General features: G+C 43.1%; 1 protein-coding gene across 7 annotated transcripts in view; it reads left to right on the top strand.

Moving 5' to 3' along the window:
• The window catches only part of LAMA2 (laminin subunit alpha 2), a 3,379,260-nt gene that overhangs the window by 2,717,597 nt on the left and 639,542 nt on the right, over nt 1–22,121 (top strand). For all 7 annotated transcript variants that reach the window (XM_069234829.1, XM_069234828.1, XM_069234823.1 and 4 more), the window contains one exon: nt 7,271–7,387. In XM_069234829.1, the coding sequence (XP_069090930.1) occupies nt 7,271–7,387 (117 nt within the window). The remainder of the gene's footprint in view (nt 1–7,270; nt 7,388–22,121) is intronic.

Raw genomic sequence — 22,121 nt, 5'->3', positions numbered from 1 at the left:
GCTCCAGGGCCCCATGGCCCTCTTGGTTTCTTGCAGGCAGTTCTATTCCGTAGGCCCACTCAGGAACTGGCCACAGTGTTTTAATTTTATGTTCTTTTAATAAATTGATTTCACTGGTCCCACCCAGGGCACTCTATAACATGTTTAGCTTTGGTGGCTGCAGGGAAGGCCTCTGCAGTGTCCGCTGCCAGCACCCATCCTGGGTGCAGCAGGAATTGCCTCTATTATTTTGCACCAATATAGAGGTAGCAGCTTTTATTTCCACTCCTGCTGGACAGAAGAAAAGCTATGTTCCCTGCCCGGTAGAGTGTATGCAGGAAATTAAATTTATATTCCCTGCCATTACACTCTTCCAGGCAGGGAGCTAGTGAGTGTTTAGCCGATTCACCCAACTAAAATACGCACATGCCAGCCACTCCCAATAATGTATAACTCCCCTTTTCTAATCCACTCCCATCATTCGATCCCTATTCAAAACGCTATTAAAAGTGGAAGAACTCAAGAGGAAAATTAACTAACTTGCCACAACTATTCCCCAACGAAAAAAGAAAGCACATGTTACTAATATGCAAACTATTTAATTCTGATCTTGGGCTCCAGGGTAGCATGCTACTCACCTCAAAGTGCTTCAGCACCTCGTCAGAGGTAGTAAGTGCTATAAAAATACAATTTACAATAACAATTTTAGTTGATAGTTACACATTTGAAAAACTATTGACCAAAAAAAACAGTGTTGCTTTGAGCCTGTAAGCTCAAAAATACCTCTGCTTATTGATGTGAGTTTATGATGATTCCTTTTTTGAAAGTCTGTGCTATGCGAAATCTACATAAGTTCTAAACAAGCAGTACCATAAAGCTGTATTTTTCTACGAATCCCATAAAAATAGGGAAAAATGGTTAATCTCAGATACATCGCCTAGGCCATCGCCAAATAGATCCCTTCCCTAGGGGGATGCTGTTAATGCACTAACTGAGTTCCAATTATTTGAAGCATAAACCACTGTGTACTATCCATTTATTGGGTTAGTTTCATATATTTCTTTTTATTCAAATGCCTATACACTTTGCGACTATCAATGATGGCGATTTGCTAGTTTTATGTATACTGAACAATGCAGCACACATAGGAGTAGCAAATCATCATTATTTAATGATGGTTTATGTGCCGGAAGAGACACCTTTCCGTTTTTGCATAATTTATGCAGCACTCAAAGAATGAAAGGGTATTGCTTTGAGGTATTTATGTGCAAAATAACAGGTTTTTCATAATTATTGTAATTTAGCCTACTAGGCATCTCACACATTAGTGTTTTTTGTGGTGCTTTGGCTCAGTTGTATCGGGAAGCAGACTGATAACTCCCTAAGCTATTTCCCATATAAACTGACACTAATGCCTACTGTTCTCCTCGTCCCACTGAAGTTAGTATTATCATCACAAAAAAAAAATGTGAGATATTGAAACTTCACTGCTGTTGGTAGTCATTGTGATACAGTAATTGCTTGCCTTCTCTGAGCAACAGAATAAAAACGTGGAAGAGGCATTATTGTACATTCAGTATGAAACATTTCTGTCCTTACATTGTATTTTATGCCTGCTGTGCTGCCGCTTACGATGGAAAATAAAGATGAGTACTATTAGATAAATCATTTTAATACAAGGTATCCAACCTGAAATAGTATGTCAGGATGTTTAGAATGATAAAGAAAAAATGATCTCTGCGTTTTCATTTCCCTTGGAGGAGGGAACATTTTTACTGACCAGTCTCCAGGGCTTTTTCACAGCATGGATCAGTGTTCTGTCATGGGGTTATTTTGTGTCAGGGATGGAGTGGTTGAGTAGGAGCGTGAGGCTGTAGCATTATGGCAAGTGCTGCCTTCTTTGGAACTTGGGAACCAGGTTTGAGTCCCAGAATCTGGGAAAATCACTGTGGGCCGGGTTTACTAGGATTCCACACAATGCAGTGCAGCAAGAGAAGTTGCTGTGCTGGGTTGTATGAAAAGGAGAGAGCACAACTGTGCCATATTTATAAAGATATGACACAGTTCCTCTCTCTCCTTTCTCTGGTGTTCTTTGGCCCGCCTAGCACCAAAGCAGGCGCCATGGGACTATGGTGCCTGCAGTAAAGTTGGGATAGTTTTTATGCTGGAATGGGTCCCTTCTTGCACAAAAACTATCCTTTGAACACACATGCAAAGAGGATGTAACATATTTTCCTTGTTACGCCGTTTTGGTGCAAAGCCATTTTTACAAGTTGTTGTAAATATGTATTTGCATCAAATTACTCGGGTGCACGTGTACACCTATGCTCCACCCTTGCATGGCCTACCTGAAGCAAGGTACTGCAAGGTTGTTTTTTTGACAATGCCACACAAAGACATGTAAATAGGTGTGTCAATTACAAAATAGATTTTGTGTCAGGTATGTGCCAAAAAAGTGACATAACCTGAAGCAGAATCTTAGTAAATCTGGGGCTTAATCTCCCTGCACTTAAACAAAAAAAAAAAAAAATGAATAATATGACCTTTTGCAATGTTATTGGTAATTATGTATAGTGCTCCAATGCCCATGGGCTGACTGTGCACTATAAAAAACTGCAAAAAAAAAACCTTGACAGCAAGGATGCCTCAACTTCACAGGGTCTTCTTTTTGTAGCACAAGTTTTGCACATACATTTACGTGTAAGTTCCGTGGGCTTTAGAAATTTTGTAGGATTTAGCACCCCATCAATATCCTCCCAACCAAATTCACACAGATCTTTCTCTACATATGAATGATCCAAAACATTTACACATCTTCTGATCAAGTAGAACGCTCTTTTAATGTACCCACAAGCAGAATCTGATGTCGGTAGAAAGTCACTTAGCAGGACTGATCTCTTGAACTCACTATCCCGAAGATCGTCAAATGTAAGACTCGTTTTCCACACACGCACAAGGTGTATTTCTACATCTTTAAAGTCAAATTCTTCTTCTGTCTCAGCAAATCCTTGTACAAACTTCACAGGTTCAGCAGTTAAAACTCCAAGCTTTGTTCCAATTTTGCTCATTGTGTCATCACCATAAGAATATGTGCCTTGATAAGAACACTGGGCATCTGTGGGTCAAGTTTCTTGTACAGAATATGAAGTGGGATTAATGGGGTCATTCCGACCCTGGCGGTCCATGACCGCCAGGGCGGAGGGCAGCGGAAGCACCGCCAACAGGCTGGCGGTGCTTCCTGGGCTATTCTGACCGCGGCGGTAAAGCCGCGGTCAGAAAAGGGGAACTGGCGGTTTCCCGCCTGTTTTCCCCTGGCCCAGGGAATCCTCCATGGCGGCGCTGCTTGCAGCACCGCCACGGGGATTCCGACCCCCTTCCCGCCAGCCTGTTTCTGGCGGTTGTCACCCCCAGAACCAGGATGGCGGGAACAGGTGTCGTGGGGCCCCTGGGGGCCCCTGCACTGCCCATGCCGCTGGCATGGGCAGTGCAGGGGCCCCCTCACAGGGCCCCATACAGATTTTCACTGTCTGCTTAGCAGACAGTGAAAATCGCGACGGGTGCCACTGCACCTGTCGCACCCCTGCAACTCCGCCGGCTTCATTCGGAGCCGGCTTCCTCGTTGCAGGGGCTTTCCCGCTGGGCCGGCGGGCAGCCTTTTGGCGGTCGCCCGCCGGCCCAGCGGGAAAGTTGGAATGGCCGCCGCGGTCTTTTGACCGCGGGGCGGTCATTCGGCGGTAACCGCATGGCGGGCGGCGACCGCCGCCCGCCGCGGTCAGAATGACCGCCTAAGTGTCTTTTCCTACCTGTTCCATAACCTATCCATTACTCTGACAATCCTTGACTTATGAACATTGCAACAAATCTAACTAGCACAGTAATAACTTCTGTGTCATTTGAGTGCACAATGACTCAATAGGAACCATTTCAAACAACCCTCCAATTGCTGTTAAGTTCTTGAACATGTGGTTTGTACCTTTTGAATATATCTCTGCAAGCACCAGTTCCTCATTAACAATCATTCCACTTGCAATATTTGGTATTTTATTGTTCACTGAAGCATCAGCAATGTTTTGGCTAGTTACCATCTCTAAGTTTATTTTTTTCAATGTTGATGACCAGAATTTATCAAGTTGCACAGGTATAGGTGTTGAATTTTTGATGCAGACAAGGCCAATTGTTCCACTTGTAGACATTCGTCTGATTATCTCACATTCTTTGATAGGTAGTTCAAGATAACTGCCAAAGACAATGTGCAGTTTTTGCAAGGTGCACACTGACTTTGAAGTCTGTAGAACACTCTCTGAAGTTTTGCATTGATAAAATCTTGACCATTCGCAGTTGTGAAATATAGTCCACAACATCAGCAGTTTTCAATAAGGAAACCTTTTTGAATTAAAATTCTTCAGGTAAAAGGGTTTTTTTTCGAGCTTTTGTATGAGTTTGTGCTTTATCTCTTTCCATCTGCTTGCAAAAGTTGTTTTTTGTAACCTGTTTTGTAGTGGCTGGCTGGTTGGATGAAACTCTTACTATAGAAATTAAAGCATGAAAGTTTAGATTTAGTGATTATGTCAAACAGCTTTTTCTCTTTCAGTACAAATCCCTCCTGCTTTAGTTCTGCATTTAGTTTCGATCCATGTTCCAGGATATCTAGTAGGCTTATCTTTATATCCTTATCCACATATTATTAGGTCACAAAGTTGTATACAGTAGTCACATAGGCTCAATCATTTCAAAGGGATTTCTTTGCTGCTGCATGAAATGAGGAGGGCTGTCAACATGCATATTAAAACATTCCCCTCTCTTTCCTATAAGTTTTTGGTGAGGAAAAGTTTCACGATGCTCCATTAATTTTGAATTTGTCATCTTTTTGAAAGCATTGCAAATCGAAAGGACATACTCACTTTTACATGTCTGACCATCAATTCCCTTGCTTCTCTGGATCGTCTGGTCCAAAGTCATATCTGGAGCTTAAGCATCGAACCTTCCCTCTCTGTCTCTCACCACAAAATGTCTTTGGATGAACTTTCTGTAGAGGTATGGTTTTTCCACCTCTAGCTTCTTCACTCTTTCCAAATACCAGGACCATATCTCAGGTAGTTTGTACAATTGAATTAGCAAAACGCAGTAATCAGTGACTCCATAGTCTTCACGTTCAGCTCCCAATCACCTTCCCCATCAGCATGTACCAAGTTTTTTACTTGAGGTATCATGGGTAAAACATTTTGCAGTACTTTCAAAGTTCAGATTTTTCTTTACATTCTTTAGCATACTCTATGAACTTGGTTTTCATGTTTTCTGATTGTGAACTGAGGGGCAGATTTATACTTTTTGATATAAACCTGCGTTAGCGCAGATTTGTATAAAAAAGTATAGCACCGGCTAGCGCCATTCCATGACGCCGGCCGGGTACCATATTAATCGAATGGCGCTAGCCAGCGCTAAGGCCCTGTTAGCGTCTTTTTAAAGGACGCTAACAGGGCTGGGGATGTGTAGGGGGAACCGGGGCTTGTGCGCCAAATTATGGCACTTCACTGTTTAGGGGCAAAAAAATTGCCTATATACAGTGTAGCACCACTTTCTGGTACACAAGCCACATGGACATTGCTCCTGTCTTAGTAAATACAGGAGCCATGCCCACCACCCCAATGGCCATGCCCAGGGGACGGATGTCCCCTGAATATGGCCATTGGGGCCAGTGCCGTGCAGGGGGCCCCAAGACAGGGTCCCGAGCTGTGTTTGGCAAAAAAAAAAAAACTATTCACCCGGACTTACCTTGGATGGGTCCCCCCTCCTTAGGTGACATCATGGTGTGGGTAGGGTTGGGTGGGGGTGTCCCTGGGGACAGGGGAGGGCACCTGCGGGAAACTTCCATGGTCTCTGACCATGGAAATCTTCCTACAGGTCCCCTAATGCCTTCCCATACCCGGGCGTTAAATAATGGCATTAATCAAGCTTAGCACCATTATTTAAGGCCCCCATACCGCTATGCTGTATTTTTGCACAGGGATAAATATGGCACAAAGGCCATATCGTCCTTTTCTGGATGGGAACGCCTACCTTGCATCTTATTGACGTAAGGTAGGATTTCCCCTCCAGGAAACAACGTGAACTCCATTACTTTGGCGGTAGACGTGTCTAGCGCCAAACTATAAATATGGAGTTAGGTTTGCACTGAATTAGCGTAAAAAAATAATGACTCTAATTCAGCACAAACCAAGTATAAATATGGGCCTTAGTGTATTAAACATTACCTGGCTTTGCATTATGTCCTTTGAATGAAGTGCACTCTGTGCCTTGTTCACTTTTGAGATAAAATATGCAAAATCTAACTTGTCATTCTTGTTCCAGAAAGCATTCCAATGCAATGTTTCTATAGCCTCAGATTTGATGAGCATACCTTGTAACCCATGAACATAATAAGTCCTCCTCAATGCTGACTGAACAGTTTTGCTTCTCAAGATTCCAGCCTCAAGAAGCGCATTGTCACTGCCATATCCACTAAGATGAATTCCTGCATACCACAACACAACTTTTGTCATGTGGAAAACTCCCATTATTGGATAAAAATCACCAAATTCTACTGGATTGCTCATAAAAATGTCAGCTACAATACAGAAAATACCTTCATTGCAGAAAATTGGCAGGATAGGCTGGTCTTCAAGCTGAGCACATACATTTTGGAAATAGTTAAGAGCTGTGTACACTGTTGCATAGTTTTGGATTAGAGATAGTATTACAGGTAAAAACCCAACCTTCTTCAGTGGGAAGGTAGTCTGGGAGATCAGAGCATGAATTCCACCCCACGGAGGACCTGGATTTTCATCATCTTTCAATCATCACCAAATAAGCGATATGATCAATACAGTGGAGGGGTCCCATGGGGACCCCTTCCCTTTTGCGAATGGGTTAGCACCCATTTGAAATGGGTGCTAACTGCAATTGTTTTGCAACCACGTTCGCAGTCACAAAACAATACAACATCGCGCTGCGACTCGCAATTAGGAAGGGAACACCCCTTCCTAAATGTGACTCGCAATCCCGTTTTGCGATTGGGTAACCAGGTTACTGAATCACAAAACGGGTTTGGGGCATCGCGATGTGCTTTTTGCACATCGCAAACAGCTAAGTTTGCTGTTTGCGACTTGCAAAACATTTTGTACATCTGGCCCTTAGTTATTTCTATTCAGGCGTACAAAGTGAAAATATTGTTGCTATCTAATGGAGACTATTTAAAGATGTGATAGTTATATCTATTCATCAATATCTTGTTCACTTATTTATGTCCTCATAGAAGCGGAAGCAGGGAGCAGAAGGCATCAGGCTTATGGCTGAGAATACTTTAAGAGAAGGACAGAACATCCTAGCAGACCTCAACCATCTAGCAGAGAATATCAACTCAGGATCCTATGTAAGTACATTTTTATGGTAACATCTTTTGTTTTCTCTGGCGACACTTGCATTGTATGCAAACCAGAAGTGAACATTAATTTTTATGATGCTTTTTTCAGTGGCACAGGGGCCTGATGTATGAGGGGTGCAGAGGAAATGTTTGCCGTTTTTAAAGGCCTGGCAGCCTAATGAGTTCAGGATGATGATTAAAGGGACCTAGTTTACATTAGTGCAGCAGGTGTGGTGGCACAGGAGGGACCAGAAATGTGGGTGACCCACTAGAGAGCTTTGCAGAAGTTACATTTCTGCAACCTAATGAGGTCAAAAGACTGGCAACTAGGGCATTAGTGCAGGAGTTGCAGTGACCTCAAGGCTAAGAGTTGTGAGGGGTGCACTACACCAGAATTATCACTGTCTGTGTGGCCCAAAACACTGACTGGAGGACCTATTTTCCTTGCTTACATTAGACACCATGATACTGTTGCAACTCCAACATCTGAGGATTCCTTGAGATAAGGCTTTGATGATAGTATGCCGATAGTGGATGTGATTATCAGTCAGGATGTGCATAGCGAAGAGTGGATGCAGTAAATTTAATGGCCAGTCAAGAGCTCCAGTGGTGGAACTATGAAAACCACTATAGTGGAGCTGAGTGTCTTAAGTGATGGTCCATGGATCTAAGCAACAGCAAAGAGATGTAGGACTCCCGGACAAGGATGACTGGCCTGGCAAATCGACTGTGAGGGCCATGGTCAGCTTACGTTTGTGGAGTTTTAATATGGATACTTAAAGTGCAGACTAATGGAATTTGAGATCAGGATCATGGCTTGATATGCTCGGACGACCGATATCAAGCCTTTATTTGGCACCATTTGAGTCTGAGAGTTCTAGGGGCTCCAAGGATGGCAGATGTTCTCCCAGGCATAGCTATCAAAAGGTCCTATTTCATCTGTGATACCACTCACTAATCCTTGCAGCTAACCCTGGCAACTGCACGATTAGGCCCTGGTGAAATTGTTTTACATAGGCATAATTTTGTGTACATTTTTGTGTACTTCAGTATACTTTCTTGTAAATCGAGATTATTAGGTTAAACTAGTTAATGTTATTTTTTTCTCTTAAGTTTTACGCATTTTTTTCACTTGCAGTAGGTTGCTTACAGCAGAAAAAATCTAGTGGTAACCGCATGCATGGTGAGGCTGAAATCGCTGAACTAGCAAAATTCACCCCATTACTTAGAATCCTAATGAAAAAGCATTGGGCATGTTTAACTCACTTAAAACTCACAGGGCCAGATTTAACAGAAAATGACGGTGTGCGTTGCTGTGCCAAATTTGGCAGCGTCATGCACAGTCATTTTCAAAACATAGGGGTGTTCTGTATTTACTAGAATATGGCACATCCCTGTGTTTCCCCCTGCACCGGCGCTAAGTTTGCTGCTGTGCGCCAATGCAGCAACCCTTGCACAATAGTGCAAGGATGGCTGCAGTGAAGGGGAGATTGTTTTTGTGCAGACATGAACACCTTCCTACACAAAAACAATCTTACATGGCGTTTTGCTCTTTCTTAGAAAAGAGCAAAAAGGAGGAGAAATTAAAGCACTTCCCCGGGTGGCGTTAGATTTTAGCACTGCCTCAGGTATACTAAAACTTGTAAACAAAGGGCAGCGTCAAATTGTAATGGGTGTTGCTATGGCACGCCCACAGCAACACCCATTGCACGCCCCTTCCACGCAAAGTGCTGTGTGTGAAGGGGCTGTATTTACAAGGTGGTGTTAAGCCCCAAAAAGTGCTCGGGTTCCTAAATATGCCCCATATGTTCATGAGCATTATATGTATCACACAAGGAAACAATGATACAGTTCCTCCCATTCCTACACATGTACCAACCTGGGAATTGTAGCTTTGTTTTTAACTGAATGAGCGGTGCTTTAGGAAGAATTGGTAATGCTGCTGCAAAAAAGGTTTTCAGATCGATTTCCATCGACCAGAGTAGAAATCAGGGGATGGAGTCGAGAATAGGAGACTATGAAACTAAAGTCATAAAAAGGAGGTTCCTTGAATTCCAACAAGTATGGTATGAGTGCAGCAGGGCAGGTCGCCTTTGGGGGCAGCTGCAAAATGTTGGTGTGACACTTATGTCTCTCCTCTCACTCAGATTCACAACCACTAGAAACCAGGGAGCAGGGCAGCAAGTAGGATTCAGTTCCATTTAAGAGCAGGGACCTGTATCCAACCTGACAATGTGGAAAATACAATAAAGACAGCCCAATTAAAAGGTTTAGTAGCTGTACACTTTCCAACACTTGTTAAAAACATTCTGTTTGTCTTTGTAACTTGCACATCCTTAGAGACTGCATGCCCTACTATGTAAGATGTTGATGGCTAAACGTGCAGCAATAACCCCATGTCCTAACGTAATATTGGGCCCCTTGACAACAGTGGCGTAAATACTGACGTTTTGAGCAACACGTTTCTTTGCTATGGGTAGCAAAAATCATTAAACTAGCTTACGAGCTGCCAGACACTGTAAAAATAATTATTTATTAGAGGTAGCTTTTGCGTCATTTTTTGATGCAAAAGCGGCACTAACTTACAAAATTCAATTATGGCCCTGATTTATACTTTTTGACGCAAACCTGTGCTTACCGCCGGCTAGCTCCATTCCTGGACGCCAGCCGGGCATCATATTTAAGGAATGACGCTAGCCGGCGGTAAGGCCCAGTTAGTGTCAAAATAAATGATGCGAACCGGGTGGGGGAGGCGTAGAGGAAACAGGAGGTTGTGCGTCAAAGAATGGCGCTAGTAAGGTTAGAGTCAGAAAAATTACTCTAACCTGACTAGTGTCATTTTTTGATGCACAATCCACATGTATATGACTCCTGTCTGAGTAAAGACAAAAGTCATGCCCCCCTGTCTAATGGCCCTGCCCAGGGGACTTATGTCCCCTGGGCATGGCCGTTCGACACAGTGCAATGTAGGGGGGCCCAAGTTGGGTCCCCTGTGGCACTTTTACAAAAAAAAATAATAACTGTCCTGGACTTACCTGGGATGGGTCCCCCATGCATCACATAATTTTGTTTTAAATCTGCCTCCTAACATATACGGTAAGGAAAATTGCAAAGATTTAAACTATTATATAGCCTTCCAAAACACACAGTTTTCAGAGCACTTTAAAATGACAGATGTTACAATTAACAAATGTTATGGTAGTTTCAGAACTTACTGCAGAAGCAGGGCAGGCAGAGTTTGCCTTGCCGGGATTGAAATTTATGTCCTGTTATCACTTCATATATCAGTAGCAAACGTTTAATTCACTGAATCATGCTGTATAGCAAAGCTGGTACAATAAACTTTACTTGTCACAAACAAGCCATATTTTAAGATAACCTAAGGTGTTTTATCCATCATGTCGCAAGGTAAAAACCCAGTAAGCTTTGGTGGTTAAAGCACTTGCTGCGGATGTGTGTGCATATGCGCTGCAGATCACAAATGTTAAAACCAGGCATTAAATGGCTCGTGATGTTAATGTGGCCACTATCCACTACTAAGGGTAACCTGCAGGTCAAAGGTTTATATACAAGTACAAAAGCTTTACATAAGTGCTTGAGTAAACCGATTTTGACATGTTAAGATCCTGATATACATTGCAGTCCTGCTAACTCACAGGGTACCACCGTGTGACACACGATAATGGCTCTGTCACATGGTCCCCTGGTGATTAGCCAAGATCACACGGTGGCAGGAAAAACAAGCTGTGCTCAGTTAGGGAGTCTTTTAACTGCTGATGTCCAATAATGAGTGTGAAAACACCGCAGGACATCTGTGGCAGTCTCAGCAAGCTATTTGTTTTTGAGGAGTGAGTTTGAGGCCGGGGTGGGGGGAAAAGTCCCTCTTAGGTGCTTCTAGGCATGAGGCCACGCCCCTCCAAGGACCCGCCCCCTCCTCACACTGTGAGGTTTTTGATGAAGTTGGCAGGTCTGATACTGGGTTATGTTCGTGTGCGTAAAGCCATGCAAACAGTTTCATGTAATCTGCAAAGGCACAACATGGAATACTTGGTTTTTCGAGGGTGATAAAATAGTTACCATTAAATTGGTTATCAATTAAAAACCAGTAATACAGCACCAAAAGCGAATTTGGGTTCCATAGCATAATGTTGCAGTAACACAATAAGATATCATATTCTAGGCAGTGACTGTCTGTCTTTCAGAAGCATGCCTCAATCAATTCACTCCTGGACAAAAATGCATTTACCCTATTAAGAGACAGCTCTCTTGGTCAGGCAGGCCTCCAGAACTATTTCAACAATACATGTCCAACTCTTTTATTTGTCAGATAGGAGAAGAAAATATTGAGACAGTAGGAGAACGTTGGCTTCACATCACCTTTTAGTTATCTTTGCAGTGCTTCTGCTTCTAACACTTGATATATGTTTAAGAATTGTATTTAATGCATCACCACTGCTGGTACAAAAATAACCTGAAAAATGATATACGATTAGCTTTCTGAAAAAAACTGCAATATATACATTTAATCGGTCCGTTCACTTTCAGAATTACCCTGAACTATGGGTTTTGAAAAGTTTAGCCTGTCTCCTTAAAAATAAATACATGCTGGCATTTCATACTTCTCTCTTCTCCAGGTGTCTGGGAAGGGTCATGCGATAAAAGAAAGGTAAACAGCTTTCATAAGTTCTGCAGCTTTCTCTCTCGTGCAGAGGCTGTCCAGCTGGATTCTTTGGCGGCACATTGGTGCAGCAGCGCAGTAAGCTGTGAACTGGATTGTGAGCAGTGGCTCATAGAAAATGGGGCAGAATCCAGTGCTCAGCTTCCTGCTTGAGCCTCAAACCTCACCCTTCTTCACCTCATCACAGAGTGGGGTGGGGTCAGTGAGGGTCACGAACCCCACCTCAACCTGTGACGAGTCAGGGAAGGGTAGAGTGGCATGTCTCCAGTTTTTGACTAAGGGAGCTTCAGGCCTTCAGCCTCAAGCGCCCAAGGGCTAACGATAACCCAGTGTCATCAAGGGGTGGAGCTTAGCTAATGACACTATCGCTTTTCCTGGCTGATAACCTCAAAATCCCCTGGGTTGTGAGATCATCAGCCCAGCAATTTAATTGATGACAGCCTGAGAAGACAGTGCGCAAAGTGCCATCCGAGTATTACAGCAGAGGTTAGTGCCCGGGACAGAGAATGAGTGCTGTATGTGTGTCAGAAATTAAGTGGCTCAGAGTGGGCGATGCCTTGAGTGAGTGCTACTATAAGTGTGTGTGTTTATATTTCTTATAATCCCCATTAAATTTTTACAAGTATGAAGTTTATTTATCTATAAGTGCATAATTATTTAAAACAATTACAATAGTAAAATTGTGAAAGATTGATCAATAATAAAATACAGCATTCTCAATTGATCCCTTTAACAAAGCCTTAGTATTTTTTTAAATGGCTGGAGCGTGCATCTTCTTCTTCCCACTCATCTGTTGTGGCTGAGCCCTCACCCGCCCAGAAAGCATGTCGCCTCTGCAGTGGTAGTAACAAACTTTTAAGAGCAGAGCTTGTTATAGATGATGAATGTTATGTCCCAAATAACTTTGTTGAGGGTGCTTTGGTGGGCAAATTGCTCCTCCCTTTTAATTTCGGTGTCATGGATTGAGACTGCCAGACTCGCCGTGGCGGTCTCCCGGTCCTATTGCGAGTTGTGGGGTTTGGCTGAAGCCAAACCTCCATAACTCCGCCTGGCCCACTGGTGCGGTAGCACCGCTGCAGCTGGCTTTGACCTCCTCCAATCCGGCAGCAGTCCTCAGGTCGACGTCCGGGCACTGCAGTCACACTCTGTAGAGGAGATATAACGCCTTCAACTCTTTTGTTTACCCCACAACTGGCTCAGCTCTCCTGCTTATTTCCCTCATGCTGCCAGCTGACAGGTGCCAAGCCGTTGTGATCAGAGCCTCAGAGCCCATAGCCCACACTCTTTCAGCACAGAAACTAGTGGCTCCAAGTATACTCCGAATCTGCGCAGGCTCTTGTATGGCTGCACAGCTGCTACATAGGCTCCTGTGCAGAAGCTGCTTGGGCTCCTACTGGCACAAAGAAGCAGAGGGTGGCGGAAGCGTCTCTGCAGCACGGCCTCTCATCAATGCACTTCCAATCAGCTCCAGTCAAGGCAAATGGACCCCCCTGCAAAGTCGATCCCGAGGACCAAGTGTGGCGAAGCACCCTGAGAAGCAAAGTGGACTTGATAGCTCCGCTTGAAGACAAGCGACCTCTTGCTCATGAGAGCCACACCTTGTCCAAGAGCTATCTGGTGGCCCAGTATTTGGCTCAGGCACATTCCCAGAACTTTGAGACTCCGGAGAGGCATATCGCTCTAGAAGAATAACTTATTTTACCAAGTCTTGCAAAGGATATGATCTGCTTTTCTCTTCAGTTAAACTCTTCAAAGAAGGGTGCACAGTTATACAGAAAAAAGTAGCTCCCAAGTCACTGTATGTACGTCTTTGAGCTTATAAAGTGACAATTAACACCATGTCAGGTAAATAGATGTGGACTCCTTCTTTTCGGTGACTATCAGTCCTATTAATACCCATGAGTTACTGCCATATGGTTGCAAATGTAATCATTCGTCCCAATTTACAATTAACTTAAGGGATGGGCACAGATGATGTGTCCAGGTGAAGAAGGCCATCATATGTGAAGAATGTTCTGTGATTCAGTTCATATGTTTTCTCTATCCTTAATCAATGTGCCTTTTTCTAGCCCACTGAGCATTAATATAATTCAACCTAGAATCCATAATTTCTTCGATGCTAACGAAAGCATAATCTCCTAAATCAAATTTTATGGTGGAACAAACATTTATATTCGTTTTAATAAAGTTATGATCAATGCTGTGATTTTAACTGTTATTTCATCCGTATTTGGTTGCCTGCAGAATTTTGGTGCAGAAACTCCAATGGCAAATCATTTTTAGGATACATTCAGGGGACAACTTTGAATACAGCATTTGTTTCAGCATCCCACAATTATTAATACAATTGGTATCAGTTCCTCGTGCTGGAATTCCACACTGATATCTCAGATTATGTGCATACATTGCAATACATATGTTCTGAGGTACCAAAAGCCATCACGTTTGTAGGTGTAAATTTATGTCTTTACTAGGGAAGTAGCTGCCTTCATACTATGCGAAGAGGATTCCTTTTAGTAAAGGGATGCAAGCCCTCCAAAATGAAAAAGTGAGTAGTAATTATTGATATCATCAATATGTGTAACACGGCATGTATTTGATTGAAAATGAAATGAGAAGAACAGGTTATCGGCTGACTTTTCTTAAAGACTAGACCAAGTGACGGTTACTCTTAGTCGACATGCATAACTACCTAACTTTACCTATTTCGATTTCCACTTATTTCTCCATAATTAGAATATCATTTAAAACATCAAGCCACTTGTACACTTTTGCCTCTAGAGGATTATCCAGTGATACCAAGCACTAAGAAGATTCTAGATGTAGGTACATTTAATCTATTTGCCTGGCCTCAGCCAAAACAGTGCAGTTTCTTTGCTATTTGCAAGGCAGCCTCCAAATCATACATGAAAACTGCAGGTGGCCAGGCAACTAGTAAGTTAATTTTCTGTGTGTATGGTGGCTATCCAAATAGTAAACAATCTCTGGTACTAAGCCAGTAACTGGGTAAATACTGATATGTAACTTCTATGTGCATGTCTGCCTGTCAAATAATCCATAAAATATACTATTTAGCCAGTGGGGCATTCAACAATAATTTGTATTGGTTATTTGCATGGCGTGAAGCTATACAATGTCTGTTTCATACCCAGTGGCAGGGTTAATAGTAAGGTTTCTTTCCTGTTTACATAGGGCCTCATTACGACCCTTGTGGCCGGCGGTAAGCTGGCGGGCAGTGCAGGGTCCCCCAGGCACACCCCCATCTGGAATTTCACTGCCCGAATTTCGGGCAGTGAAATGCGCGACGGGCGCTGCTGCACCCGCTGTACATCAACATTGCCGCCAACTCTATTACGAGCCGGCTGCAATGTTGATGTGACTTTTCCGCTGGCCCAGTGGAAAAGTCATAATCGGGAACCAGATATACCACCAGCACTGGCGGTATACTGGTGCCCGCAGCTTCGGAGGTCTTTTTAAAAGACAGCCAAAGTTGTAATGAGGGCCGTAGTCTCCAACCATATAGTGCATACATAATCTCTACTATCTAGCTAGCACCCGGGTAAATAGTGAAGTGTCTTTGCTATTTGCATAGCCACCAGCCAAATAGCACATAATATTTGCTATTTAGCCAGCAGTAAGGTAAAATTAATGTTTCAATGGTATTTGGACAGCGCCAACTGGAACATATTTCTGCATTCTTATCAGGCAGGCAGCTAAATAGCTGACACTGTAATATTTTGTAGAAAGTCAGGCCGAAGTCCAAGTTAGAATTGAAGGCCTTTTAGAAACAATTTACTGTGAAAGCTTGTGATATAATTTGAATGGCTGCTATCAAGTACATTTTCCAGGCACATTAAAAAGCAATGTGTATGGGCAAAGCTTATACTCAGACAAGATGGCCACCATCTGAATTTCCACTGCAGGATGATTACCTTCGTAATGAGGCCAGCACATTATGGGGCAGTCAAGATTAGGTGGAGTACTTAATAAGGCTGCCTACTCTCACCCCTGCTATTTGTACTGGCATTAGAGCCATTGTCCACTGTACTGCTGATGAGTCTGACAGTCAAGGTAATTGACACACTGACCAGAGCAGCTAGAAACCGGCCAGACAGCAAATATTTACAGAGACACTTTCTGGCCCTGAACAGCCACCTAAACTCAATCAACTTTTGACCATGTTGACCACAAATACGGAGATCATCCTGAAAGAGCTTAAAGATAGGGCTGGATGGAACATCCTATGTGTCCACAGCCTTCCAGAAGATGTTGAGAAAGACAACATGATACATTTTCTCAACACCTTCTTACCACAACTTCTCAACATTACATTCCCTGAACCTCTGAAGTTCCAGAGAGCACACTGTATCCACTCCCGGCTCAAATATCCAGGCCACCCATTTCCTGTAATTGCTTGTCCTTTTCAACACCAGCATCCAAAAAACATGCAGGACCATTCAAATCTGAGAGCTCCAAAAATTGATTTCTCCAATGAGACCAAGGCTTCAGTGATCTCTGACCAAGTCTAAAGAAACTGAATGTCAAATATTGTTCCATCGAATCTGCCATTTTGATTGTAATTTCCAAAGTAAACACCAAGGAGTTCTTGAACCTGGATACTTGAAGAACTGCAGAGTTTCTGGAATCTTCGAACATGGAAACAACACCTCCAATGCCTCTACTAAGGATTTGGATTCCCAACCACTTTCTCACACCAAACTTCTGTTCCTTTGCCATGGGTGACTATGCTTGGGGAGGGTACAGCACAGGCATTTGGACCAGAACAGTCTCAAAAAATGTGGGGAAACCACACAATGATCAGGACAAGTCACTCACAATCATCACTCAAGTCACATGATGAGCAGGCCCATTCACTAGACTGTACTCAGGTATATTGCATTCAATTTGTTGATTGACTCAATGAGAGTCTTTTCTCAAGCTGTGGCATTGCCTTGCACTTCTCTTTAATCCCGATCCTTCATCTTGCAGTTCCCCTCCATTTGGTCTATGCTTTCTTATCTTATGACTTTTGCTTAGCATGGTTGTGGTTGTTGTTAACATATTGCTGTAAGCTGTTTTGAGCGACTATTAGACCCTCCTTTTTTATATTTCATTGGTGATATACATGCACAGGCTTGCCTTGTGTGCAGTCACCCACCAGTGGCATCTTATGTACCCCACTGGACTTGGACCCACTTACCATCTTGTTGCTGAAAGTCTTGTCCCAGAGAAGTTTGTGATGATGGATGGATAGCTCCTTGACTAGCACTTGGTTCCCTTCCTACCTATTAGTGGGAAGAACTCCCTTTTCCTTCCTTCCCTTCTTCTTCCTTCCTAAATTCTCTTACTAGGGGTAGGCAGAACTTTCACTCCATGGAATTCCACGGAGTTACATAAAATCTCTGAGAGATTCCACAGAGTTCCACGAGTAGGCAGGAGTCGGTATGTCATCCTGATTTTTAGCTCCAGGTGCTTGTTCTGTGCTGAGAAATCAGCACAAACTGCACCACGCAGTGCACCAGAGAGCACTGCTGTTTGAGTTGGTTTTACTGCCGCTCGAGTAGATATTCTTTCCCCCACACAAATGGTCACAACTGCACATGTTGGGAAAATCTTACCAGATGCCCTTCTAGTGCCCAAAAGCTCAAAAGCTGACTGTTAGCAATCTGTGCTAAAAAAAAAAAAAACTCCACCACACGGCAGTCGGTTGCATTGGGCTGGAACTCTACATTATATGCAAAATGTGGAGTGGCCAAAACTCTGCCAATTCCACTGGCAGAGCAGAGTTTACCACCCACCCCATTTTCTTACCATGTTCCTCTTTCTTTCCAGTGCTAGAAAAGGTAGTAAACAACAAAGTGTCATTGTAGGCAGGACCTTGCCTGCACAAACTTACAGGCATTTCTATGGTGCCCACTACCACTCTCTACCACTTACATTTATTTAGTCTCTATTCTCTGTCCTGTGGTGGGATCCTCCTTGCTCTATATGCAGATGTACACTGGTATTAGACAGATTCTGGTTTGAGGAATGCCTACACTTGTCACAGACCAGGCCGTGTCATCCACTGGCAATAACAGCCACCGGCTCAACATTCTATCGCTCAAAGTTAATGGGTTGCCACATTTTTTCAAATATAAAAGGGTTCTCCATTTTCTCCATACCAATGATGTTTAAATTGCTGTTCTCCTAGAAAACCACTTATCTGCCCTTGAGTCTGCCAAATTACAAAGAGATTGAGTGAGTATTGTTGCCTCTAGTTGTTGTACAATGGACTTGAATGGTGCTGCCCCCAACCCCTCCACCAGGTCTGAGAACTGCAGAAAAGCTATCCTAGCCAGCCATTGGCCGCCCCACAAATGACTCAACACTTGGACAAATGAAGATGAATATGTTTATAAAAATACATGTCAGGAATCACACACTCACACTGGGTTCTATTTAAGCACCTTTCTGTCAAGAGGCTATTTCTGGTGACATTGTCTGGGGTCTACACAGGCTTAGACCTACCAACACTCTGCTTGGCTGTGGCAAGAACATTGTTTTGGACCCATTATTGTACAACAGTGCCCCATATAGATGCAACAAGTATTTAATACAGGATGGCGTTGCAAGACTGTAAGAAATTGGGGTTGTTGGTGGATGTGGGGGTGAGACCCTTCTCGAGCAGCAACCACAGTTCTTCTCAGGGTGAGGTCAAAAGCAGCCCTAAATTAACCTGTGCTCAATCCTCGGATAGCTTGGCACAGAGTAGTCAGGACTCAGGCTTAACTCAGAAGCAGCATTTGTGAAACACTTCAAATAGTAACACAGTGAAAACATACCATAAAAGAATCCTATACCAGTTTAGAAAAACATAGTAAGTTTTAATAAATAAAACAAAACCAAAATGACAAAAATCCAAATAGTAGAATCATAGATATTCTGGGGCCCATTTATAAGCCCCTAGCGCCACATTGCGCCACACTAGCGTCATTTTGTTTATGTTAATGGGGCCCAACGAGGCCAAAATCCTCGTGCCACATTTAAAAAGTGGCACAATGAGAGGTCTTCTCCATTCTTCGGCATTCCCGTTTGGAAGCCTGTAGGTCGGGGGTGAACCAGCTGGCCTTGGGTCTGTGGTGGATGTCTGAGGGTTGTTTGTGTGGCGCGAGGGTGTTGGCGCAGTCGTTTATCCATTTATGCAGGTTGGTGGCAGCTGTGTTGGGGTCCCGGGTCCTAGGAGGAGGTGCCTGGGCGAGGGTGGAGATCAGCTGTTCTGTTGAGATTCTGTTCCAATAGCGGCGGGGGGTTGAGTGGTGAGGTGGTGAGTGACCGGCTTCTGGAAGGAGATAAAAGGAATCCAAAATCACGGGCACCTGGAGCAGAGGCAGCGGTGCAGGGGAGCGACCTGCCTGAAGCAGGGTTAAGGGTCGCTCTCCTCACCGCGCCGCGGCTGCCATATGAGGGGAGGTGGGAGAGAGTGGCAGCAGGGAGGAGGGAGGGGAACAGCGAATGGGAGAGCAGGGGGGCGGGCCACAGGGACGCAGGGGCAGGAAAAGAGAACTGAAGTGGAGGGAGGGGGGCGGGGACGCTGGGACACAGCAGCAGGGGCCGAGGGGAGCGGGAAAAAAAAGGAATCCAAAATCACTGGCACCTGGAGCAGAGGCAACGGTACAGGGGAGCGACCTGCCTGAAGCAGGGTCAAGGGTCGCTCTCCTCACCGCAGCTGCCATATGAGAAGAGGTGGGAGGGAGTGGCAGCAGGGAGGAGGGAGGGGAACAGCGAATGGGAGAGCAGGGGGCGGGGCCGCTGGGACGCAGCGACAGGAAAAGAGAACTGAAGTGGAGGGAGTGGGCGAGGCCGCAGGGACACAGCGGCAGGGGCCGAGGGGAGCAGGAAAAAAAAAGGAATCCAAAATCACGGGCACCTGGAGCAGAGGCAGCAGTGCAGGGGAGCGACCTGCCTGAAGCAAGTGGCCCTAAAGACAACCCCAATCAAACCATATCTGTAATGGTTGAATAATAATTCATGGAAAAACTTAAGAAAATCACCATTGCTCCCAATTTACACTGTTACATTAATCCTACATGAACATAAAGCTCCTCATCCTCATTTAAACCTCCCGGTGTCTTGGTCTCAAGGAGTATAATATATTCTGACTCCCTTATCCTCAGGTGTCTTTCTCTGTCCCCTCCATGAATATTCCTCTCAATTTTATCAATGCCAAAAAATATTAAACTGTTAGGATCACGGTTATTCATTTTTTACCAATGCCTAGCAACCGGATATGAAGTATCATAGTTTATAACTTTATTTTGGAAGTTCAGGATAATACTCCACAGACAAGGTTATACCATAAAGATACAGCGGGCAATAGTATCCTGCATGCGAGCAATCACCATCCTACTAATCTGAAGTGGAATATTCCATATTGTGAGTTGCTCTGGGCGAGAAGGAATTGTAGTACCTTGGAATCCTACAAGGATGAGGAGAGTAGGATGATAAAAAGATTGCGAGCTAGGGGTTATCCAGATTGGGTATTACGAACAGCTAGTGAGAAAGTAACTAAAATTAAGAGGGAAAATTTGTTGATAAAAACCCACAAGCAGGAGAATGTAATCCCGGAGATGAGGATAATAACAAATTATAATAATGAGAGTCCAGCAATTAGGAAAGCAGTGATGAAGCATTGGCATTTAGTTAAAGATGATCCTGTAATGGAGAAGGTGCTGGCTTCTCACTCACAGTTTACGTTCCGTAAGGCGAAATCCTTACATGATATTCTGGCTCATAGTTATTTGAGCACACAGATTCATCAAAATTGTAGCTGGTTCAGTCAACAGAAGGGCTTTTACAAGTGCGGCAGATGTAAGGCATGCAGTAATAGTAAGAATGTTAAGATGTACAAGACGGCCTTGGGCGAAATCAGAAAGATCAATAAAGCTACCTCCTGTGGGTCAGAATATTGCATTTATGTTTTACATTGTCCCTGTGGGTTGCAATATGTTGGCAGCACTGGTCCTGTAAAAAAGAGAATTTTGGAACATTACAGAACTATTAAAAACTATGATGCTTCATATCCGGTTGCTAGGCACTGGTCAAAAATGCATAACTGTGATCCTAAAAGTTTAATATTTTTTGGCATTTATAAAATTGAGAGGAATATTCGTGGAGGGGACAGAGAAAGACACCTGAGGATAAGGGAGTCAGAATATATTATACTCCTTGGGACCAAGACACTGGGAGGTTTAAATGAGGATGAGGAGCTTTATGTTCATGTAGGATTAATGTAACACTGTAAATTGGGAGCAATGGTGAATTTCTTATGTTTTTCCCTATTAGGCGCTTCCACAGAACTTGATACAAAGGTATTTATAGATGAATTTGACATTCCCATGACAGTCTAATCATTGATGGTTTCATGAATTATTATTCAACCATTACAGATATGGTTTGATTAGAGTTGTCTTTAGGGCCACTTGGCCATTTTTGAATTTTTTGCAATGGAGATTGTACATATCTTAGAGTTGGACATATTCATTGTTTTCTTCCTCTTTTTTCTTCTTCTTTTTTCTTTTCTTTTAATTTTGTTATATTTGATTAGAGTAGCCAACATGATTAAATTGAATAGTGAATGAATTAATGTGTATTTTGATAGCAAGGGATTAGGAAGTATATTGTGGAACCATTTTATGTTTTCCTGTATGGGATAGTATTTTTTCTATGTTTATGAATGGGCAGTATAAAAGGTCAAGAGGGAATGGACACTGTTTTTTTCAATTTGGCCATGATGAAGACACTTCTGAGTTGAAACGTGTTGCCACTAAGAAATAACTTTTGAATTGATGATGAAATAAAGCTTTTTGCTTGAGAAGCTGACAAGTTGGGTGCAACCTCTTTTTCTACTCTTAAATGCAGTGGTAGAAATAAATGTACATATATATATATATATATATATATATACATATATATATATATGTATATATATATGTATATATATATATATACACATATATATATGTATATATATATAGAGAGAGAGAGATATTTATGTATATTTCTATACATATATATATATATATA

This window comes from Pleurodeles waltl, chromosome 5 (assembly GCF_031143425.1).
Source record: "Pleurodeles waltl isolate 20211129_DDA chromosome 5, aPleWal1.hap1.20221129, whole genome shotgun sequence".
Taxonomy (NCBI): domain Eukaryota; kingdom Metazoa; phylum Chordata; class Amphibia; order Caudata; family Salamandridae; genus Pleurodeles; species Pleurodeles waltl.
The sequence above is the reverse complement of the archived record's forward strand: the minus strand, read 5'-3'. Positions and strand labels throughout refer to the sequence as shown.